The 24,241-nt window shown below is 45.6% G+C and overlaps 1 protein-coding gene across 4 annotated transcripts in view; it reads left to right on the top strand.

Moving 5' to 3' along the window:
- The window catches only part of KLHL18 (kelch like family member 18), a 55,359-nt gene that overhangs the window by 20,030 nt on the left and 11,088 nt on the right, over positions 1-24,241 (top strand). For 3 of the 4 annotated variants that reach the window (XM_007088434.2, XM_007088435.2, XM_007088436.2), the window contains 4 exons: positions 12,840-12,970; positions 15,396-15,536; positions 19,859-20,057; positions 22,875-23,035. In XM_007088434.2, the coding sequence (XP_007088496.1) occupies positions 12,840-12,970; positions 15,396-15,536; positions 19,859-20,057; positions 22,875-23,035 (632 nt within the window). Of the gene's footprint in view, positions 1-9,857; positions 10,076-12,839; positions 12,971-15,395; positions 15,537-19,858; positions 20,058-22,874; positions 23,036-24,241 lie in introns of those variants that run through there. The other variant, XM_042978809.1, reaches the window with a different exon arrangement.

The following is a 24,241-nucleotide window of genomic DNA, read 5'->3' on the forward strand; positions in this document are numbered from 1 at the left end:
GGAAGTTCCCAGAAGGTAAGGAGCACTAGACAAAGCTGACACGAGACGGAGTCTATAGCTAGTCATGTTTTTGGAAGGTTTTTAGTGGCATGTGTTGAAGCCACAAGTGTTTTCTGTTAACCTTCAAGTAACCTAAAATAGTTTAGTAAGAAATCATCGTTATATTACAGATCATTGATAGCTAATATATGTTATTAGTATACATAGTTACCTAATTATATGGCTATTTAGTGACATATATCTAGTTAAAGGTAAATAATAATAATAAACATATTGTCATTGCAGTAGCCTTCAAGTGTTGCACTTATTTGCAGACTTACTGTACCTATTTATATATGTAAGAAAAATTTGAAGGACATGAATAGAAAATCATAATGCCTCCTGCTCAATCTTTTTTTTTTTTTTTTTTTTTTTAATTTATTTTGAGAGAGAGAGAGAAAGAGAGCCCGGGAGGGGCAGAGAGACAATCCCAAGCAGGCCCCATACTGTCAGCATGGAGCCTAACGAACCGTGAGATCATGACCTGAGCCGAAATCAAGAGTCTGAGGCTTAATCAACTGAGCCACCCAGGCGCCCCTCCTGCTCAATTTTTGATAGGCTTTTCTAAATTTAACCAAGAGAACCTGCTGTCCATTTTGATTATAACCTTCAGTGAAACTGCCATCTTTCTGAATGTGCAGTTAATTTATTTTCACAGGGAATTGTTTGTTGACTTTCTAAGTCGCTGTTGAGGATAGAGTTGGTATTTTAATACCAATGACTATTTACTGAGCTATGTGAGGGATGTAGGAGACCCTTTTTGCCCTCAAGGAGTCTGAAGTCTACTAAGGGGGTAAAAACAAAAATACAGTGCTTGTGACTGAGGCTTCATATCTCCAACATGAAATAGCCTTACTTGTCTAAAATCTGAATGAGATTTTGTTTAGGGGTAGAGAGCTGGGTTGAGCTGACTTTGTGTTTGGCAGTTGCTGCATAAGATAGGGGTTTGGTTGATACCTGAGGTAGGAAAACAGATGCTTCAAGGCATCTCCATTCAGTCCACCTCTTCCATTTCTAATGGACAAGGCTGCTTTATTGCTGAAACTGATTAGCATTTAAACTCCATGGGGGTGGGGGTTGGGGCAGAAAGAGAGAATAATTGTGTAACTATGATTAAGAAACTGAAGTTTAAAAAAAAAATGACATTGGTGGTGAGTAGGCCTATAACAGGCCATTAATGGCTCAAGTGTGAATGCTTCTATATCGGGCTTAGCTCATTTCCTTTTTTAAAAGGAGCATTTTGTATAAGATACTGTTTATCTCAGTGTTGAATTCCACAAAGTGCAGACAGTTCATACTGGTTCAGTGAGTCTGTGAATACCAGCAAATCAGGTGTGATGTAAGGTGAGGGGGTTCTTAAGTTACAATCGGTATCTTCTCCTTTCTAGAGAATGTATTCACGTCCCTCTTCATAATATGTGTTCCCTGTGACTCTAAAGCAGAAATTAGCAAACTTTTTTTTTTTTTATTTTTTTCTTTTTTTAATGTTTATTTATTTTTAAGAGAGAGAGAGGGACAGAGCACGAGCCAGGGGAGGGGCAGAGAGAGGGGGAGACACAGAATCTGAAGCAAGCTCTGGGCTCTGAGCTGACAGCACAGAGCCCGACATGGGACTCGAACTCACGAACTGTGAGATCATGACCTGAACTGAAGTCAGATGCTTAACCAACTGAGCCACCCAGGCACCCCTTGCAAACTTTTTCTATAAAGGTCCAAACAGTAAATATTTTTGGCTTTGTAGGCCAATGGTCATTGTCATAGCTACTCAACTTTGAGATTGTATGGACATGTCTGTGTTCCAATAAAACTGTATGTGGACACTGAAATTTGGATTTCATATAATTCTCACATGTCATATTAGTCTCCTTTTGATTCCCTCCCCCCCCCCCAATATATAAAAATGTGAATGGGGCACCTGGGTGGCTCAGTTGGTTGGGCATCCGACTTTGGCTCAGGTCATGATCTCGCGGTCCGTGAGTTCGAGCCCCGCGTCGGGCTCTGTGCTGACAGCTCGGAGCCTGGAGCCTGCTTCCGATTCTGTGTCTCCCTCTCTCTCTGCCCCTCCCCCACTCATGCTCTGTCTCTCTCTGTCAAAAATAAACATTAAAAAAAATTTTTTTTTAATGTGAAAAACTACACTTAGCTCATGGGCCACACAAAAACAAGAGGCAGGCCAGATTTGGGCCCATAGACTATAGTTTGCTGACCCCTTCTCTAAAGATCTTAAAAATAACTTCTATTGGGGGTGCCTGGCTGGGAGCAAAGGACTCTGGATCTTGGTTTGAGCCCTACGTTTTGGGTGTAGAGGTTACTTAAAAATAAAATATTTATTAAAAAAAGGGGCACCTGGGTGGCTTAGTTGGTGAAGCATCGACTTTGGCTCAGGTCTTGATCTCACTATTTGTGAGCTCAAGCCCTGCATCAGGTTCTGTGTTGGCAGTGCGAAGCCTACTTGGGATTCTCTCTCTCTCCCTCTCTCTCTGCCCCTCCCTGACTCGTGCTTTCTCTCTCTCTTTCTCTCTCAAAATGAATAAATAAATAAATAAATAAATAGTTAAGAAAACTTCTATACAGTCTTGTATTTGAGGACATTTTATTTATTTAACAGTTATATTGCACTTAATATGTGCCATGCACTATTTTAAATGCCTTACAGAGATTAATTTAATCCTCACAATTAACCCCAGGAAAAAGGTACTGTTTAAATTTTTTTTTAATGTTTATTTGTTTTTGAGAGAGACAGAGTGTGAACAGGGGAGGGGCAGAGAGAGAGGGAGACACAGAATCCAAAGTAGGCTCCAGGCTCTGAGCTGATAGCCCAGAGCCTGACGTGGGGCTTAAACTCACGAACCGCAAGATCATGACCTCAGCCAAAGCTGGATGCTTAACTGACTGAGCCACCCAGGCGCCCCAAGAAAGGTACTGTTTAATAACATTTTGCAGATGTGTGAATTGAGGCACAGAGAGGTTGAGTGACTAGCCCAGAGTCACACAGCTAGCAAATGGCAGAACCTGGATCTGAACCCAGGTATTCTAGCTCCAGAGTACTTGCTCTTATCTACAATGATATGCTATCTGTCTTAAAGGATTTATAATTACTGATTTTCTAGCCTAAAGGAATTTTAGAGATTAATCCATCCCTACTACATTTCCATTTTGTAGACACATTCTCACGCACCAGCTTCCTACATAGCCTTTATGATTCAAATTTGTGCCTCAGTAAAATCATGGATTACCACTTATGCACTTTCAGCATCTCTTGTGACTGCCTAAAAGCTTAGTCTTAAATCCCACTTATCCCAAGGGTAATCTGTCTGCACAGGCTGGGCACTTAACTGTTCCCTTAGTGTTTTATTTATGTTCCTTGTGAGATGTTTGAAGGTAGGAGCAAAAGTATCAAAATGCTTTCCATCAAAGGGAAATCTATTCTGGGCATATCTTTTGCTTTCTTTGGGAACACCTGTCTCAGATTACTCCCAACTCAGATTTTGCCCTGATGCTTTTCCTGCTTGAATAAGCAGCTGGTTGAATCTTGAGCCCCACCTGTCTGTTGATAGGAAACAGAATTTGTGGTGTCATGCTACACTATCCTTGTTGATCTAAAGATACCACCAAAGCAGGGCTGTGAATGGAAAATTTCCCAGTCTTTCCAAGGAAAAAAATGGAAGCTAGGTGTGAATGCATGCGTGTGTGTGTGTGTGTGTGTGTGTGTGTGTGTGTGTGTTAAAGCAAGTCAAAATTTAGGTAAATGATGAGGTCTTCTGGTTGTTTTTTGCTTATAGTCTCAGATTCTACTAACCTCTGATGAAGAGGTTCCTGTGCCACAGGGACTCAGCAGAGTTATTGCCAGGGGCTCTCATATCCAAATGTGCACCAGTCTGTCAGCCAGATAAATGATACGTTTAAGAGGTGGGCGTAATTACTTTTCAAACATATGTAGGTACCATCATGAGCAAAAAGCAAAGCTTTGCTGAATTCGTGTTAGATGGCTGTTATTAATACAGTTACTACCTATTGAGACACCCGATCCAGTTAGAGCCCCTTATTTACAGATGAAGAAACTGAGGCTCAGGGGTGAAGGGAAGAGATTTGCCTTGGTCACACAGAAAGAGAACAGCTGGCCTGGAAGTTGGCACGGTTTGTATGTACCATGTGGCTTGTGCTGTCTCCCTTGGGATGATCAGATAAAGCGATTGGTAAATATTTTGACCTTTAATACTGCGCTGTACTTTCTAATAGAGTGGTTGATCACAGTAACATTTACCAGTATTTATAGTGCTTCTCTTGAGAATTTTAATGTGTTTTTTGGGGTTTTTTGTTTGTTTGTTTGTTTGTTTGTTTTTACTGTATTCCTTGCTATACCAGCATTAAGTAGTAATCCTACCTGGAAATCCAGTCCAACCTAGAAGCAAAGCATAGGAGAATTGGGCAGCTTGCTTATGTCTGTAGTAGAGCTGGCTCTAAAACTCAAGGTTTAATCTCTATGAATCAGACTGAACTTGTGAGGATTTTAGTTATTTATATCTTAGCCTTCTATGGCTGTTACTCTCAGCTGGGTGTAAAAACAAACTTTTGTTAAATCTCTGCTAAGTGCCTGGCAGTGTGCTAGGGTATTTTCACATGTATTACCTACCTATCACTTAATTTAATAAGACCAATGTTGCAATTCTGAGGCTCTGCTCAGAAAAAGCTAAATAGCTTCAATCTGCTCCAGAGCCCATCCATCTAGTCATTGATTTATTCATCTATTTACTGTTGTGGAGCACCAACATCAGGTTTGCAAATGTGCGCTTGAGTCATGTCCCATTGGTGGCCAAGCTGGGACAAATCAGCACAGATCCATTCCTCCAACAAGACTCAGGATTGGCAGTAACATCAGCATGGTCTGCACAGGGCAACACTTTTTTCCCACTAGAACTTCAGGAATTTGGAGTGACCCTGCTGATTTGGTCGAATGACGTTCGCAGCAGCCATTCTTGTACATCTTTCTATTTGATCTTCTTAAAAACTCTTAATAAGTCAGATGAATAGGGACGATCTCATAAGTTGAGAAGCCAAACATGGAGGAGGCCTGTATGAGGTGACCTTCCTAGCACGGGCTGGGCCTTCTAGCTTGCACGTTTGTGTCACGTGGCCATGTGTTATGGTTACATGGCATCATGAGCCACCGCTGCCCCCACGCTCTTCTCTTCCTTCAGGCGGCTCCTTGCTTCTCTTCTTTTCTTTTCCTTCCTGTACTTTCCTTCTGTTGCCTTGCAGATGCGTCCCCAGTAGGTAGGCTTTGACTGTCAGAGTTCCACAAGGCTTCTTATACCCTTTTTGCGCTCTAAGCTCTCCCTCAGTGACCTCTTCTTGTCTCTACACTGACAACTCCAAAAAGTGTCATTTGAGCCTAGACTCCATCTCTCTGTGTTCCGGATGTAGCCATCCACTTACTACACGGTATCTGTTCGGATGCCTCCCAGGCACTCAGTGGCAGCTTGTCCCAAACTTGACTCCATCTTCTACCCCTAACATAGCCCTTCTGTGTCATTTCTCATCTAAGTGAATGGCAACTCCCAGTTCATGCTCTGCCTGCAGAGAATGGCCCCATGGCCTTAGAGACCCTTCCTTGTACTGTTTCCTGGTTTCCTAACACTCTTAAAGTAAAATGTAGAATTTCTGAGTGCCCTATCTACTTTTCCAGCTTCACATCACATCACTTTCCTTTTCATATCTGTACTTGCATCATGGAGGCCACTTTGATTTTTAACGACTATCGATGGAATAGTGTGTTCATGATTTTTAAAACCAAGTATAGAGGAGTTGCAATACATGTGGATTTATGTTACCCTTACCTTCTTCCCCTTCATTTAACCCCATTAGCTCTTAATTTTCCCAACAAAGCTATTAACAGACATTATAAGTTACAGGGGCTTCATAATTAAAAAAAAAAAACAAAACAAAACCATACAGAGGAACTCTATAGGTGAGCTTCAGTCTCTTCAGATCCTACTGTGCAGAGCCCCTGCTTAGAAAGAGGTTCTGATTCCACTCTTTGTAGAAGCCAGATGGCCTGAGTGCCGAGTCTTTGCTGCAGTTTTAGTGGAAGTTGGTTGGGTTTTCAGTTGTAATTGGTGTCTTTTTCTCAGAAGCACACTTATGTACCTAGGGAGTCCTGGGATTGCCCCTAATTTGCTTTGTAGATGCTAGTCATCGCATACCATTCCAGAGCGGTTAAGTGGCTGGTGCTGATCCATGCGCTTACTAAGGAGTAGTGTGAGCACAGGCACTAGGAGTGTGCTGTGTGCACAAAGACCTGATATCCTGATCCAACCCAGGCAGCTCCATATGTGGTCATGCATTTAACTCTTTCAGTTCAGAGTGTTTCATTATACCACATATTTACTTTTTTCCTTCTGCCCTAGCTTGGACTTGGAACCTAGCTCTTTCCAATACTTTAAATTAATGGTCTGATTCCGTTCTAGTGGTGCCACCAAAGCACCCTTGCTTTATTCCTTTTTTTTTTTTTTTAAATGAACTTTTTATTTTGAGATGATTGTAGATTTGGATGTAGTTATTTGAAATAATAACAGTGCAGGGCGCCTGAGTGGCTCATTTGGTTGAGCGTCCAACTCTTGATTTCGACTCAGGTCATGATCCCAGGGTCATGGGATGGAGCCCCACATGAAGCTCCATACTGAGCGTGGTACCTGCTTAAGATTCTCTCTCCCTCCCTCCCTCCCCCCCTCCCTCCCTCGCTCCCTCTCCCCCACTCTCCCCCACTCTCCCTCCCTCTCCTTGTGCCCCCTCCCCCATGCATGCTGTCTCTCTCTAAAATAAAAATAAGTGAAAAGAGGAAATAATAACAGGGAGATCCTGTTTACCCTTTACCCAGTTTCCCCCATGGTAATCTTACAAAACTTCAGTACAACATCACAACTAAGATTTTGACATTGATATAATTCACCACTCTTACTCAGATAACCCCAGCTTTACTTTTATTCACTGGTGTGTATATGTGTGTTTAGTTCTATCTAATTTTTTTTATCGTGTGTAGGTTTTTTTATTTTTTCAAAAATTTCCCACATGGCTGAGAACTTGAGCTGGGAGGAGGTGTTTATTTACTGGGTCCCTCTCAAACTCCACTAGTAAACAGCTCAAGCATAATTCCTTCTCTTTTACATAATAGCTACTTAATTTTCAGGCAAGTTATTTAACTTCTAAATCTTCGTTTCCTCTTTTACAAAATGGAATTCACAGTAGCTACTTAATGCACAGGTTGCTATGAGGGCCAAAATGAGAAAATAATGCATAATGGGTACTTAACAAAAAGGAATTCAGTAAATGATCATCTCTCTCTATCTCTGTCTCTCTTTCTTTTCCTTTTTTTTTTTTTTAAAGAAAGTGTGCGCAAGCTGCAGAGAGAAGCAGGCGGGGGGGGGGGGGGAGAGGGGGGGGGAGAGAATCTTAAGCAGGCTCACACTCAGCACACAGTCCTGAGGGGGCTTGATCCCATGGCCGTGGAATCATGACCTGAGCCAAAACCAAGAGTTGGTCATTCAGCCGACTGAGCTACGCAGACAGGCACCCCTGATCATCTCATTTTTTAAGTGATTTTTTAAAACTGAGATTACAAATGAGAGTATTTGGGTTTTTTAAAGCTTTTCACAAAAATGTGGTATCTTAGGATTATAGAATTGGAAGATCCCTTAATAGGTTTGGGACTGGTGAAGAACCGCCCTAAACATTCTTAGGTGATAGGACCTTATTCTTTGTAATAAACTAAAATCTGCCTCCCTGTCATTTCTGGATCTGCCCTCATCCATGTGATGGCCCTTCTAGGGTTTGAGGACAGCTGCTGTGTCCCCCTTCCCAAATTATCTTTTACAAATGGGCTATCCTTTAGCCATTCCTCTTAAGATGTAGCTTCCAGACCTTCCCCCAGCTTGGTCTCCCTCTTCTGGATAAAGACAAATTTGTTGTCCCCTTTAACAAAATACAGAGTTCAGTTGTAATCTGGCTAACGTATCCCAAGATAGGCCTGCCTTCTCTTTACCTGAGCTTTTTGGGGAAACCAGGTCACCTAGTTTATGCATGTACCGTTTGTTCTTTTGTCTTCTGTCTACTTCCCAGATGAAAAATAAATGCATGGCAGTTTAACACAGCTAATTGAGCACACATTTTAACCCCCATGCTCTGCTGTAATCCCATTAAAATGATAGTAAGAGGGAGAAGAGGTATCAGTAGTTGAGAGGTCAATGGAATGTTGACACCAGAAAGTAGGAAGTGTGGTGAGCTTTGAGGGCCAGAGGAACTGAAAGTGCCTGCCAGGGGGAGAGACTAAGAAGAAAGAGGATTTGTAATGCAGAACCCTGGAAGAGTTCCAGAATTAGAGAAACAAAATACTGAAAACAGGAAGATTAGTTGAAAGTCTGTGTGAAAAGCAATTAGTTGCCTACAACTCCTCCCCCACTCTCCCAGGAGACCAGAATTTCAGTCTTACATATTGAACCAGAGGCATACCAAGGATAGAAGAGGGGATGGAATATGGTACAAAACTGAAAATAAAGGCTTTAAGGCAGAGGTCTAAATAGTGAGTGGTAGGACCATCACCTCTCTAACCTACTTTTCAGAATATCTGCAGGCAGGCACTCCCATCCAAGAGATTGGAAGATCCATCTCTGATAAAGTTTGCCACAGAGAAAAAGTTCCAAAGATACTATTTTTAGGGGTCCTCAGTAGAATGGCAGGGTCTTGCCTGGTCACCCCAATGTGAAGTCCACAAGTTGATAAGCCTAGTTCTCCCACACAGAACTTTCAAACAGTTTCTAAAAATATCAGCAGTTAGGGGTGCCTGGTTGGCTCAGTCGGTTGAGCATCTGACTTCGGTTCAGGTTATGATCTCACAGTTCGTGGGTTTGAGCCCATGTCAGGCTCTGTGCTGACAGCTCAGAGCCTGGAGCCTGCTTCAGATTCTGTGTCTCCCTCTCTCTCTCTCTGCCCCTCCCTTGCTCACACTCTGTCTGTCTCTCTCTCAAAATTTAAACATTAAAAAAAAATTTTTTTTAAAGTATCAGCAGGTAGCCACTGTCACGAGGCATTTAAAGCAAGCCTCTAACATGAAAGACAGAGACCAAAACAAATGGGGGAGAAAAGAACTCAGAGGAATAACAGTAAAAGCAGGGAGGAAGAAGAAAAAAAGAAGAAAAAAATTTAACATTTAAAAAAAAAGGTTATTTATTTATTTTCAGAGTCTCAGAAAAGAGAGAGCATGGAGGAGGGGAAGAGAGAGTGAGAATCCCAAGCAGGTTCCACGCCAGTGGTGCAGAGCCCACACAGGGCTTGATCTCATGGCCATGAGATCATGACTTGAGCTGAAGTCTAGAGTCAGACACTTAACCAAATAAGCCACCCAGGTGCCCCTATCTATAATATTGAGAGAGGTTAGAGAAAATACTGCATTTGTGAAAGATGAATAAGATTCTTTCAGTAAAAAGCTGGATGGGGGAGTCCTTCAGAAAACAAGAAGGGCCTCTTGGAAATTAAAAATACACCATAGCCTTATAAAAAGCTACAACACAGAAATATTGAAAGATAAAGTTGAAGAAGATTCCCAGGAGACTGACCAAATGAAAGAGATGGGAAATGGGGAACAGGTGAAAAAAATAGAGGATCATGGGGCGCCTCAGTGGCTCAGTCAGTTGAGCATCTGACTTTGGCTTGGGTCATGATCTCGCGGTTCATAGGTTTGAGCCCCATGTCGGGCTCTATGCTGACAGCTCAGGTCCTGGAGCCTGCTTCGGATTCTGTATCTCCCTCTCTCTCTGCCCCTTGCCCCTCCCCCCTCAAAAATAAACATTAAAAAAAAATTTTTTTTTAAATATAGGCACATTCCAAGAGGCCTAACATCTGACTAATAGAAATTTTGGAAAAGAAAAAGTAGACAATAGAGAGGAGGAAATTATCAAAGAAATAGGATGGAAAAGTATTCCGAGAACTAGAATCAAGTCTGTGGATTGATAAAGCACGCTGAATAAAGGACACCAAGAGCAAGGTATAATCCTGTTAGATTCAGAACTCTGAGAATAAAGAGAAAGTACTAAAAGCTTCTAGAGAGAGCAGTCACATACTGAGGGTTAGTGATCAGAAGGGCATTAAATTCCTCAAAAGCAACAAAGTAGAAGACATTGGAGCAATGCCTTCAGAATTCTGATAGAAAAATATATTCCCAACTTAGAATTTTATAGCCAGCTAAACTGTCACCCAGGTTTAAGGCTAATAAAGACGTTTTCAAACATATTGTGCATATGCCCTATGATATTCTGATATAATAAGAATATGTATTTGGTCTTTTTCCCTGGTTTCTGGCACAGAGCTCCTCAAACCCTTGGAATTTCCTGAATAGGGGTGATAAAAGCATCTTTTGTTATAATATTTGGTCTTTGTTCCCAGTTCCTGACACAAAAACTTCTAAAACCCTTGGAATTTCCTGAGTGATAGGTGTGTCCTTTGTTATTCATAACAAATCTCTTTCAGCCACGCCTGAGTTTATGCTAATAAGGTGACTCTTTGTGGGCCCCTAGATAGCTTCAGGATGGGGGCTGGTTCCCAGAGGAGACAACCTTGTGATTAGAGGGTTGGAATTTCAGTCCCACCCTTTGACCTTTGGGGACCTTCCAGCTTAGTGAAGGTAGCCATGTGTGAGGAGAGTGGCACACATAAGGACAGAAGCTCCTGTGCTCAGGACCCATCTAGACTTTGCCCTATGTACCTCTTCATCTGGCTGTTCTTTTGTATCCCTTTACACTGTCCCTTTATGGTGTATCCCTTTATGATTACACCAGTAACAGTAGGTAATCCATTTTCCCTGAGTTCTGTGAGCCATTTTAGTAAATTATTACACCTGAGAAGTGGGTTGTGGGGAATAGTCCCCCCCTCAACCCTGCCCCGACTTTATCACCAATTGCTCAGAAGTACATGTGGCCCAGCCAGACAAGCCAACCCTGAGACAGTGTAGGAGGGACAGCACAAGGGTGTGAGCACCAGGAGGCAGGGATCACTGGGGGCTGTTTGTAGTTAGGCTGCCACAAGTAATAACTAGAAGTGAAAACTCAAGAACTATTATAGGGATATTACTTAGAAAGGTGAGATAGGGGCACCTGGGTGGCTCATTCAGTTAAGGGTCGGACTTCGGCTCGGGGCATGATTTCATGGTTCGTGAGTGTGAGCCCCACGTTGGGCTCTGTGCTGACAGCTCAGAGCCTGGAGCCTGCTTCGGATTCTGTGTCTCCCTCTCTCTCTGACCCTCCTCTGCTTACATTCTGTCTCTCTCAAAAGTAAATAAACATTAAAAATTAAAAAAAAAAAAAAAAAAAAAAAGAAAAGAAAGAAAGGTGAGATAAATACCAGAAGAAAGAAGTTGTCCCTGAGAGCAGGAATCAGGGAACCAGAAACTGCTGGTGTGAAAAACCTTGTAGAACAACTTTAAGAAATATTTCCAGGGGCATCTGGATGGTTTAGTAGGTTAAGCGTCCAACTTCAGCTCAGGTCATGATCTCCCAGTTCAGGAGTTTGAGCCCTGTATTGGGCTCTGCACTGACCCTGCAGAGACTCCTTGGGATTCTTTCTGTGCCCCTGTCCCATCCCACGTGCTGTCTCTTAAAATAAATAAGTAAACTTAAAATATATATATATTTCCTTTTTTTTTTTTTTTTTTTTTTAATTTCTGACCCCCGCCCCAGAGCACACAGCCATTTAATGCCCCTGAACACCAGTAGGAGAGCAACACGTGGATTATGTGAGGAACTCATAGAATCTGAATCAGTGAGGCCCCTTCGGTGTTAGGAAGATGGTGTGATCTTAAAGAACAGCTTCCAGATAATAAACCTAAAGTGGTACAAAAGAGGCCATAGTGACAGAACCTGAACTAGAACCCTTAAATAAATGTGACCCGGGGAAGAGCATTGGGTAGTGAGATGCTCTGGCATTTCTCTAATGTGGAACTGGGCAGGGAGGGTGGGGGGGGAGACTGTTCTTTCTGAAGACTAGAAAGTTCTTAAGTGGAAATGTTTATGTGGTTTGAAGCTATAAATGGCAAAGCTTGTGAAAAAGACTATCCTTTTGACAGATAGTTGGAAAGCTCTTTATAGGACTCCCCAGGCTAAGGATGTGTCTCCTTAGTGAGGGTTTGACACACTTTGGAGAGAGTCTCTGTCCCTGTGTGGCCTGAGCCTTGTGGGCCATGCAGAGCCCCTGCCAGTACACAGCACCAGCCATTTGAGCTGGTTGTTGTCCCAGGACCCCCCAACATTTGTGCCCACAATGCTTGCTTTGTCCTTCATCCCCACATGTGCCCCTATTCAAGTCTGGTCTTGTTTCTCCTTATCTCTTCCTGTCACTGTGTATTTACCCTTCTTGAGCCTGCTGTCAGGAGCTCCAGGGTTCTTGGACAGTTTGTCAATTCCATCTGCCTTTAATCGGGATCAGGATAACATGAGAAATCAGGTGTTTGAGTTGGCGGCGAGTTGGGAACAGTGCAGTGAGACTGCCATATAAGTAAAAACTACCACTGGAAGCATTCAGGCTTCTAACTTTTTAACCATTTTAATGCCTCATTAAGATGTATTGCTTACATTCTTCTACTATAACTGAGTGTGTTGATTGAAAATCTCAGGGTCTCCATGACAGGCTCAGCTCTCATGTACTGGGATGCCTCCAGTATCATTGCAAGGGGCAGAAGCTTAAGCGGGGGAAGGGGCAGTTTGGGTTTTGGATGTGCATTCCTCAGTGTCTCTGTTTATATTTCACTCTGCCCACAGATTGGGGACCACAAATTCAGTGCCCACCGGATCGTCCTAGCGGCCTCAATCCCGTACTTCCACGCTATGTTTACAAATGACATGATGGAGTGCAAGCAGGATGAGATTGTAATGCAAGGAATGGACCCAAGGTACTCCATGTCTCCGCTAGGTCTCACAGCCTGCAGTGCCACTGGGGGGCCTGCAGCGGGACGCGGCATCTAGCGCAGCTGTGCGCACACAGTAGGTGATTTGGTAAACCAGTTAGAACCTCTGCCCAGTGGCCCGAGACAGGGTTAAATTGAGGAGAGTTTTTTTGATGCGTTTTTACTCTATTAGGGTAACACATTTAATAGGAACTAGACCGAGATATTTTTTATAACTAGGACTGGGTACAAGGTGCTGGAATACTATTCTGTGTGCTTTTTTGTGCCAGCCATTGTAGCTGGCAAAACAGTTTTTCAAATAAGTGTCTTCATTCATTACCCTCCTTACCAGTCTAGAAGTGTTATCCATCAGAACTTCCTGCATTTGTACTCTCTACAGTGGTAGCTACTAGCCATACATAGCTACTGAGCACTTGAATTTTAACTAGTGGGATAAAGGAGCTGAATTTAAAATGTTTTAAATTTAATTGTAATTAATACAGTTTTTAAATGGCCACGTGTGACTGGTGACTACTCTATTGAGACAACACAGATTCAGAAGATGGCAAGATTGTGGTTATTTGATGGTTGAGAACATTGATGTCCAAAGAGGTCAGGCCCAAAAGTGATCCCATCTAAATTTCTTCCACTGTCCAATACAGCCCTTCCTAGCAAACAGTTATTGGCCTCAAATGTCAGTACTGCCGCTAGATGAATTTGTGCTAGATGAATTTTTGGGGACGGAAGGCAGTACCATAACCCCTGAAATCATGCCATTTAGGCACTTACTTAAAGTTGTCCTTACATGTAGAGTTGCTTACTACTGGACCCTCTACATGGAAATACTTTCCTGATTACTGCATGCAGACTTTATGTAAACATATCCCATAGTATGCCTTTTTGGGCCTCGAAAGGGAAATGGATGTTTATGTGACTGATTCTATGCAAGTCTATGAACTGAGAATGTATGTTTATAACCTAGGCTGTATCCAGGGGCCCGCTGCACACCTACTATGTGCCTGGCACTGTTCTGAGATCTGGAAATGCAGTAGCGAACAAAACACACAGGGTGACTCAGGGCCATGACATTCTCGTTGGAGAAGAAATAATAAACGAAACAGGGACTCTAAAACGTCAGCCAGTAACCTGTCATTTGTTGCCTACCTTCTTAATCTCACAGTGATGGAAAGAAGGGGTAAGGGAGCCAGGAAACTGTAGTACGCTCTGACTGATTGAAGGTGATCTGCCCCAGCACATGGGGAGGATTTATATACCCAGTGCAAGGCAGAAATCTCAGGCCAGCTCCCTCTAAGGAAAGACATAGAAGTGGGTGTGCAAGGGCAGCTATGCACTCTCTTCTCTCAGGTCTGTGTCTGAAGGAGCTGTGCTCATCAGCACGCACAGCGCACGCGCTTCATTTAAAAGAGGTAGACTGAGCACCTGTTATGTGTGCTGCTGTAGACACTGAGGAATAGCACTGAGAAGACAGCACCTCTTATTGTACCAGCTTTCTAGTCGTGAGCATCTGGCAGTAAACATGCACATGCGTCATATGGCTGGCAAGTGAAAGTGATATGAGAAAAGTAAAGCAAATGAAGGTGGGCTTCTGTGCTGTTCCAGGGTGATCAGGGAAGGCTTCTGTGATGAGGTGACATTTGAGCTGAGACCTTAATTAAAGTGAGGGAGTGAGCCATCTGGGGAAAGAGACCTCCAAATAGAGGAGCAGCCAGTGCAAAGGCCCTGCGGTGAGAGTGTGTTTGGCATATTAGAATGGAGTGAGGGCTAAGAGTAGAAGGTGATGAGGTCAGAGAGCTGGAGAGGGGTCAGACCACATAAGGCCCTAGAAACAGAATTTGGATTTCATGCTCAGTGGGAATAGAAAGGCAGAAAAGTTTGTTGGAATCTCATTCTGGAAATTTATCTCGAAGAAATAATAAGAAACATTATTTATGATTGCAATACAATGAATGCTATGAGCTATTATGCCTACCAATAAAGGAAATAAATTATAGCTTGTTTATGTGTTGAAATACTATATAGCAGTCACTAAAAATGATAAACATGAGGACAGTATAGCAACATGGGAAAGGAGTTGATAAGTTACATGATTATATCCATACCATCTCTACATGCAGGCAAATGGGGACTGAAAATGAACCTAGAAAAATAACCACCGTTGACTCATTCAGTAGTAAGATAATGGGCACTTGCTTTCTTTTTTCAGAATTTTCTGAATAAAATTAAGCAATAAAGACAGCTTAGAAGTAGAATGTATCTTTGGCTCCTGGTGAAGTAATTATTCCTTTCAGATAGATTCTCAAAGGGCATGGGCAAAATGGATTTTAGAGAGGAGCCCACACACTCGCCAGGTCAGCATGTCAGCTTGGTTAGGGCCAGAATCTCTGAAGAGTATCTTTTCTGTTTCCTCTAGCGCCCTGGAGGCTCTGATCAACTTTGCTTACAACGGCCACCTTGCCATTGACCAACAAAATGTGCAGTCGTTGCTGATGGGGGCGAGCTTCCTGCAGCTGCAGAGCATCAAAGACGCCTGCTGCACGTTCCTCCGAGAACGGTGAGGTCGTGCGATGGACCTGGCCCATTTCGTTCCTGGAATCCCCTGTGAATTTGTTGAGTCTTTGGGGCATGCCGAGTTTTCCAAAGGGAGTGAGCCAGGGAGTTTACTCTGCAGAAATAACCTTTCTTCAGGTCTCTGTCAAGTAGTGTCCGGTTATTTGGGGTGAACATTTGAGGGGACATGATTTACGTACCCCCGCCTGCACTCCCCCTGGCCTGACATGTACCTCTACTTCTGGTCCTCTCTCTTCAGTTTGACCAGCCACTAATTTAGCTGACTGTTCTCACCGAGCCGATTGGCTCAGTGCTACCTAACTGTTGCCTAGCCTGTCTCCATCTTTGTGTAGATCCTGCCCCCTCCTTGAGTGTCTTGGCTTCTTTTCCCTTCATCTCTTGAGGAGCCTACCCAGATTTCACCTCCTAGAATTCTCTGTCTCCCTCCGTCTCCCAGAAGCAATCATGGACTGTATCCTTACCTAAGTCCAGCATTTGGCAATGACCTTTTGATGACAGAGCAGATAAGAAGGCTCTTCCTCCCCCTCAGGAGGCAGAGCTCTTAGCCACAGGGTAAAAGCTGCGCCTTCACCACTAGAGACTTGAGGGTGCAGGTTAGCACTGGGCTCCACATAGGCAGGGAGAAAGCAGAACAACGTTTCTACCTGAGCTTCTATGATCACAGGTCCCTGACCTGAAAACCAGCATTCTTCCCACCTCAGATCTGCCCTCCTGAACCTCATTGCGTCGTAGAGCTGCCCCCTCCCATTCCTGCTGCACCAGACCAGTTCACTTAGCAGCTCTGTGGACCCCACCTGCTGTCCATGTCCTGCCCATGCGGTGTTCTTGGATGTCACTGAGCACTGCTGTGTGTGCACCTAGTCTTGATAACCGTGGTAATGATGCTTAGCATGCAAGTTGCTCTCTGCTGGGCTCAGAGTGAGTGGTTTCATCATGAGGTAGATGGTCTGTTTCAGGTTTTACAGATGGAGACCACATAATGAGAGCACAGCCCCAGAGCCCCGCCTGACCTTGCCCCGGAATGCGGGGGGTGTGGGGCACACAGTCTTTCCTACTCATTTGTGAGCTGCTTCTTCTTCCTTTTTTTTTTTTTTTTTTTTTTTGTCTATTTATTTTGGGAGAGACAGAGACAGCATGAGTGGGGGAGGGGTGAAGAAGGCGAATCCTAAGCAGGCTCTTTGCTGCCAGCTGCATAGCCAGATGCAGCGCTTGAACCCACGAACCGTGAGATCATGACCTGAGCTGAAACCAAGAGTCAGACACTTAACAGACTGAGTCACCCAGGCTCCCCTCATTTGTGAGCTTTTTAAGGACACAGATGAGACTCTTGTTTGTCTCTTTGTCCCCACAGAACTCAATGATTAATTAGGCACTCTGGAAAGAATTAAGGTTGGCCACTCTCACAAGGGGACAGCAGCTCCACCTAGGGGCTTTTGAGGTCATCACTATCAATACTGGACCAGCCTCTTTTATAAAGTAGTGTCGTCCAAAAGATGCTTAAAAAGTGATTTTTAGACCAGTGGAATTTTTACATGCATCAGTGACATTTTAGGAAGACATACTTAAACACAAAGCCTGATGTTATGTCTGTCTTTTGACATTTTTCCATTCAGCCCTGCAAGAAAAACACACCTTCAACTAAACTGGGCTTCGACATCTAAAAGAATGGGATGTGGGAAGCCTGTCTTTATTCCTCCACACAGGCCCCAGAGGCTTGGCCTGCTTTCTATTTTTTTTCCAGTAGTTACCATCACTGCTTCTGTTCCTTGGGGTGGTTCTCCTGAGCCTGGCTGCAGAGTGTGTTAGGGTGTCCCAGCTGCCCCCTTCCTATGTATCCCCTTCCTATGGAAGCATGTGGACCTTCCATTTTCAAGTTTTGATTGCTAATGACTTGAGAGAAACCATTCTGAGCAGTGGTGGAAAAGACAGGATGTGCCAGGGCACAGAGAAGCTGCAAAGCCATCAGAGTTCTTAGAGCAGTCGTTCCTGAAGTCTCTCCACCTATTGGGTCTTCAGCCTCTCCTGATTTTTTTTCTTTCATGAGACTGGGTTGATTTTTTTTCTTGTGGCCCCTTTCCAAGTCTTCAGATGTATGGACCTCCTTGTGTCTAGGTGAGCATTGGAGCTGTGTATTTTCTAAAACACTCGTCTCAGAACATCAAATGCATCAGTGAACCAAGCCAGTAAGTTATTTAATTCAAGTCATTGCTTCCTGACTTTGATAAAGCATTACATCTTACTGTGGCCTCCTTGCTTACAAGCTGTGCCAGCAAGGAAGGAGGTCGTGAAGTGTCCACTGAAAGATGTGCGTCTGTATCAACACTTTGGGTTCATTTTCCCTCTTATCTTCTTCCTGCTCCTGAACGGGGCCGTCTCCTGTGTGCCAGCATTCCCTCCTCCTTCCCCACCTGCTGCCTCACAAGCAGGCTGCCCACATCCCATCCTTTTAGATGTCAAAGCCCAGTTCAGTTGAAGATGTGTTTTGTTCTTAATGCCAAGCCAGTGAAAGGCAAAGGTGAGGTGCAGGAATCCTAGCCCGAGAGGGAGCGGATGGGAACGTGCACAAGTCTCATTCAGTCACTGTGAGCACTGCAGGAGAAAGGCGTTATTTGATGACTGAGCTGACATTCTGATCTTAAGCCCTGTGTTCCTCACTGGACATGCTGCCTTGCCTAAGTGTTGCTCAGTGCTCATGCTTCCCTGGCCTTTGTGGAAATGCATGTAGGTTTCCAAAGCAATGGACAGACAGAGCCAGTTCAGTCTGGAAGGGAAACAACATCTTGTGGAGTTTAGACTATCCCAGAGCCAGACTCCTGAGATTGCCCTTCAGGTTTGCTGATGAGGGGCAGGGGTACTTGTTGATGAGTACAACTCTGCCTAGAACTTTAAACAACATGGCGGCGGGGTGGGGGGAGCAAACCTTCTGATACATACCCTCTCCCTCCATGGATTATCAGTCACACAGTCAAAATAAGAAAAGCCCCATCCCCCCAGGATCTCCTGCTGTCACTAAGATTTCAGCACCACTTTGGGCTCATTTGAGATGCAACAGTAGTAAGAAAACCATTATAAAAATGAAGGCAGCTGCCCCGACTTCATGCCAGCCACCATGCTGAGTGCTTTTGCCACATTCTTGCTTAATCATGGCCACAGCCTGAGGAGGTGGGTAGCTGTTGTCAGGTGAGGCTTTTTCCAGGTGAGGCTGTTAGTGGCACTTGAGGGATCCTCCCCTGTCACCTGGTGCCATGCAAGGCCCGGATTTACCCAGACGACCCCAGCGAGGGCAAGTCTGCCTTGGGGCCACGGGAACGCGCACAGGGTTCAGCCTGGCACCGCCACTTGCTTGTAGAAGGCTGTGGGCACATTTCTTAGTTTCTCTGAGCCTCAGTTTTCCGTCTAAAAATGGAGGCGATTACTGCTTGGCAGTGCGGTTGGAGACTCTGGCCTGGCAAAGTACTGGGCTCACCGATGGTGCTGAGTAGTAGCTGCTGCTGTCGCTTCTGGGCGTCTGAACAATTAGACCCATAGAGCTTCTTGCTATTTAAAAAAGATGAAAGGGGTGCCTGGGTGGCTCAGTCGGTTAAGCGTCCGACTTCAGCTCAGGTCACGATCTCGAGGTCCTTGAGTTCGAGCCCCGTATCGGGCTCTGGGCTGATGGCTCAGAGCCTGGAGCCTGCTTCCGATTCTGTGTCTCCCTCTCTCTCTGCCCCTCCCCCGTTCATGCTGTGTCTCTCTCTGTCTCAAAAATAAATAAACGTTAAAAAAGAAATTTAAAAAAAAAAAAGAAAGAAAAAAAATAAAAAAGATGAAAAAAGTAAGTAAAAGAATAAGATTTTAGATCAACTAAAAAGATGAAAAAGTGGAAGGGTCCCGATGTTAGAGAAGTCGTCTCCCCATGTGGTTTAAAGTCTCATCCTACAACCTCAGTACCCTCCTGGGGAACAGAGGTAGATGTTCACCAAAGCATGCCAGCGGCTGAAGGAAAGCAAACAGGTTTTCCAGTATGTGCTCTCTTCTTCTCTCCTCAGGGCTGCTTCACGGGCCTTCCCGGAGAACTCATTCCACCTAGATGCACTGAGCACGAGGCCCAAGAGGCAGGGCCCTCTGAGGATATAAACTGTCTTAATTTTAAGCCTGTACAGTTGAGGCGCTGAGAGGCACGCCTGAGATCACACAGGGAGTTTCCAGCAAAGCTGGGGTTTTTTCCATTCTGTAGCACCCCACCCCCCGGAACCAGCCTGAGAATGATCGAAGAGAACATTCTTCCTCTAAATTGTTTCTTTTCATCTTCTCTTACGCCAAAAGCCTCCACCCCAAAAATTGCCTGGGTGTACGCCAGTTTGCTGAGACGATGATGTGCGCGGTGCTGTACGATGCGGCCAACAGCTTCATCCACCAGCACTTTGTGGAGGTGTCCATGTCAGAAGAATTCCTGGCCCTGCCCTTGGAAGACGTGCTTGAGCTGGTGTCTCGGGATGAGCTGAATGTAAAATCTGAGGAGCAGGTGTGTAGAGCAGGGCAGCGGTCTGCAGGTGACACGGGGCTACTGCTCTTTCTGATCTTTGTTTTCAGTTGTTTTTTTGTTTTTTTTTAATTTTTTTTTTTTTAACGTTTTATTTATTTTTGAGACAGGGAGAGACAGAGCATGAACAGGGGAGGGTCAGAGAGAGGGAGACACAGAATCTGAAACAGGCTCCAGGCTCTGAGCCGTCAGCACAGAGCCCGACGCGGGGCTCGAACTCACGAACCGCGAGATCATGACCTGAGCCGAAGTCGGACGCTTAACCGACTGAGCCACCCAGGCGCCCCCAGTTGTTATTTTTTTAATGAAGATCATGATGCGTGTGCAGCTTGTTGATTGTGGGTTTGTTTTATTATACTACATACATCTTTCATGAACATTTGTATCCATGTTAGTGTCTAACATTCAGTTGATTTTATCAACATCGCATCCCTTATTGGCTGTTCGGGTTATTTCCAGCATTTACTATTGGAAGTAATGCTGCCATGAAAGAATCTTATTCTAAAGGAGAACAGAGCACCGGGGCAGTCGCTGGGGAGGAGTATGAGGTCAGGAGGGGTTGGTTTGTTTTTTAAGGTGAGAGAAATGACGGGTACATTTGGCTGATGGTGGGAATTTTCCAGAAGAGAGGGAAGAGTTGGTGATGTAGGAGAAAAGGGAGAATGACTGCTGGAGCAATGTCCTCAGTAAGCGAGAGGAGGCAGAGCAGAGGGCACAAGGCGTGTACCTGTTAGAAGTGCCAGCCGTTCTCATCCGCCACCACAGGAGGAAGAACCCCCGCACCCAAGGGGGAGGTGTGGGGTGAGAAGGGAGGTGCTGGCAGATTCCACTGACATTCTCTTCTGGCTTGGTTCTGTTTTCTCAGCTGAGAATGGGGATCAGGAGGAGTAGTAAAAACGTGAGGTCGGATGAAGAGGCATGCACCAGCCCTGTGGGAGCTGGAAAAGAGATGCAGCTAGAGGAAGGAAGAGGGCTTGGTGGGAAGCGGCCCCGATGAGATTAGCAGTCACATATTTAGAATGGGCCGGCCAAAGGGCGCCTGGCTGGGCCGAGTCAGAGGTGCATGCAACTCATCTTGATCTTGGGGTTGTGAGTTGGAGCCTCATGCTGTGCGTACAGATTACCAAAAAGAATAGATAAACTTAAAAAAAAAAAAGAATGGGTGGGCCAACTCTGTCAGCTGCAGAGTTCGGGTGGGGGTGAGCTTAAAGAGCTGGACCTCACTAGAGTAGAGACTTTTTTCCCAGGTGGGCGTGATTAAGGGAGATAGGCTCAGCATGGGCACTGAGGGCACCCACCTCATAACTCATGGAGCCGGTGCTGGATGACAGTGGGGAGGAAAGAGGCTCTGCAGGGGGCCCTGAGAGGGAGGTTGGGGGAGAGGGAGCACTGTCAAAGGCTCATTGGCATCAGTTACCGAGCAGAAAGGATTGGAGGCGGTGATCAGTGCCGGGAGATTGAAATTGATGGAAGAGGTGGAGCCTTTGGATGATCAGAGGGTCCTCGAAGGACAAAGAAGACCTCTTATCGGAATGGTTAAGAAGAATGTGAATAAATGGGAGTGCAGGGTGTTAGCAGAGGAGCGAAGGGTGACCCTTTAGGTGAGCAGAGGTGGGTGTAAGTGCCTGAAGAGGACTGGGAGTAGATATTACCTGGAACAGAGTGGGGCGAGGGCTGCACAGCAGAGGGCTCGAATGCAGGGGTGAGGTGTTTAGATCTGGCCCTCCGGACACCGGGAGCACCACCCGACAAGGCCTCCACCTGTTCAGTCGTTGGGAAACCTAACCAAAGTCCAGGGCAGAGCAGCTTGGGGTATTTGCAGTGGAGAGTCCTGGCCTGTCGTGAAGTTCTGCTTCAGCAGGAGGAGCCCCAGGCTTCAGGAGGCTGCTTATTTCCCTAATGTCAGAAAAGCAGGGGGAAAGTGGGCCCTGAGTGTGGTCATGTGGGCCCTGTGATTCACAGGGAAGATCTCCGTCCCAAGAGCAAGCCCCTCTCTAGCCATTCCACTAATGAGCGTGACCTGGGGCAGCTCAGTTACAAGTGGTACATTTCAGGGGTTTTAGAGGGACGTACCCTTGTGGCTAGAGCTGTTAGGGAGACCTCCAGAGAACGTGGATCTGGAGCCAGGCGTTAAGAAAAGGGGAGTGGGTTTAGAAGAAGAGGAGGAGGTGAGGGGACTTGGAGGTGACGTGAAGGTGGCAGTATGAACAGAGAACTAGCCAGCCTGGGAGGCAGTGGGGGAGGGGGCTAAGGAGGAAAGCAGGCAGGGTGGAATGCAGAAAGGAATAAGGAACCATTGACAGCTTTTCTTTTCTTCTTTTTTTTTTAATGTTTATTAATTTGAGAGGGAGAGACAGAGCATGAGCAGGCGAGGGGCAGAGAGAGATGGGGAGACACAGAATCCAAAGCAGCTCCAGGTTCTGGGCTGTCAGGACAGAGCCCAATGCAGGGCTCGAACCCATGAACTGTGAGATCATGACCTGAGCTGAAGTTGGACGCTCAACTGACTGAGCCACCCAGGTGCCCCGGCAGCTAGCTTTTCATTAGGAAGGTATAATGAAAGCCAGGAGCCTGTTATAGTCACGAGGCTTGTGTTTCAAAAGATGGCCAAATGGGGCAGCTTGGGGAGGTAGAAAACAGTGGCTTCAGGAAACAAGGAGGAGGAAGGATTGACGGACCCAAGAGACTAGCTGAATATAGGGAGTGGAGGGATGGAGACAGGGTGGTTGGGTGAGGTGCCTGGGGGTACGGCCCGGGGAGAGAGGAGTTACTGTACAGCTTGCATCTCTGCCACGGCAGGTCTTTGAAGCTGCGTTGGCCTGGGTCAGATACGACCGGGAGCAGAGGGGGCCCTGCCTGCCTGAGCTGCTGTCCAATATCCGCCTACCCCTCTGCCGGCCCCAGTTCCTGTCGGACCGTGTGCAGCAAGATGACATGGTGCGTTGCTGCCACAAATGCAGGTGAGCGAGGATCAGCCTGCACAGGATGCTGCCGGGGTCCAGGCAGAGGAGAGGACGTGGCCCCACTTAGGCTGTTTATGTTCCAGCTCAGGGGAGGAAGGATTGAGTGATCAGTCCTAATTTATAGCACGCAGATTGATCTGTCTTCTGTCTGGAGCCTGGAAAAGCCCAAGTCTGACCTCTTGAGCAAAGAAATGTGCCATGAGGGAGCATCAAGGCAGAAGGGGCTTCCTCCCCCATGCTGCCTGAAGATTTCCTAGCATCTCCAGGAGCTCACTTGGTGGCAACTCCCTGGGGCTCCTTACTGTCTCCAGTAAACATTAGGGCACTGGCCTTGGGTGGGTTTGGGCCCATCTAAGTGATGGGCAAGTGGGTGGGGGGACATGTTTGTGGCACCTGAAACTTTTACCCTGGGTAAATCAGTGCTGACCTGGCACAGCAGAGCTCCCAAAACAGCTCAGAAGGCGGTAGCCCTTTAGGAGGATCATTATAAAAGCAGAGCAGCAAAGAACAATGTTCACCTTCCTCCAAACTGCTTGTCATATTCCCAGCGGGTTCAAGGGAGGTCAGTGGCTGTGTGCGAGCAGTATGAAGGTGTGTTTTGACAAGGGGTGGAAGTGTGGCTACGGGTAGGTGGGACCCCTCAACCAGCAATCTCAACGGTGCTGTTAAATTTGAACTTCATTCTGTAGGCAATGGGTAGCTATCGGAGGTTCTTACAGAGACAGCTTGGACTATAGTGTGGAGGGTGGAATGGAGAGGCAGGACTGGAGGCAGAGAAATCCACCAGGAGCAGTCGGCTTCTGTTGCCACAGTCTAGGTGAGCAATAGCGAATTGCAGGGTGCGAGCCATAGGTATAGGAAGGGCTGGGTCTCCGTTGTGACAGGATGCAGGCTGCTTGTTGAACCTCCCCAATGCCAACTGCTGTGGCCGTCACCCTCTTCTTCCGCCAGGTGTGTGCTTGTTAGAAGATACTCATTTTGATTACACCTGCTGACATGGGCTCTGCTCACCCTGCCTCTCCAATTTTGAGCATGTTTCAATAGCTGTGTATGGTTTCCCCTGGACTCACCTGGGTTCAAGACCAAACCTTCCAGAAGGCTTCTCCTCCCATGTTTCCCCTGCAGTTCGGTTGGGGAAGCCATGATTGGAAATACACGTGTAGACCACGTGGGGAGAGTACCTCCTGTCATAACATCTTGTGC

Source organism: Panthera tigris, chromosome A2 (genome assembly GCF_018350195.1).
Source record: "Panthera tigris isolate Pti1 chromosome A2, P.tigris_Pti1_mat1.1, whole genome shotgun sequence".
In the NCBI taxonomy this organism is placed as follows: domain Eukaryota; kingdom Metazoa; phylum Chordata; class Mammalia; order Carnivora; family Felidae; genus Panthera; species Panthera tigris.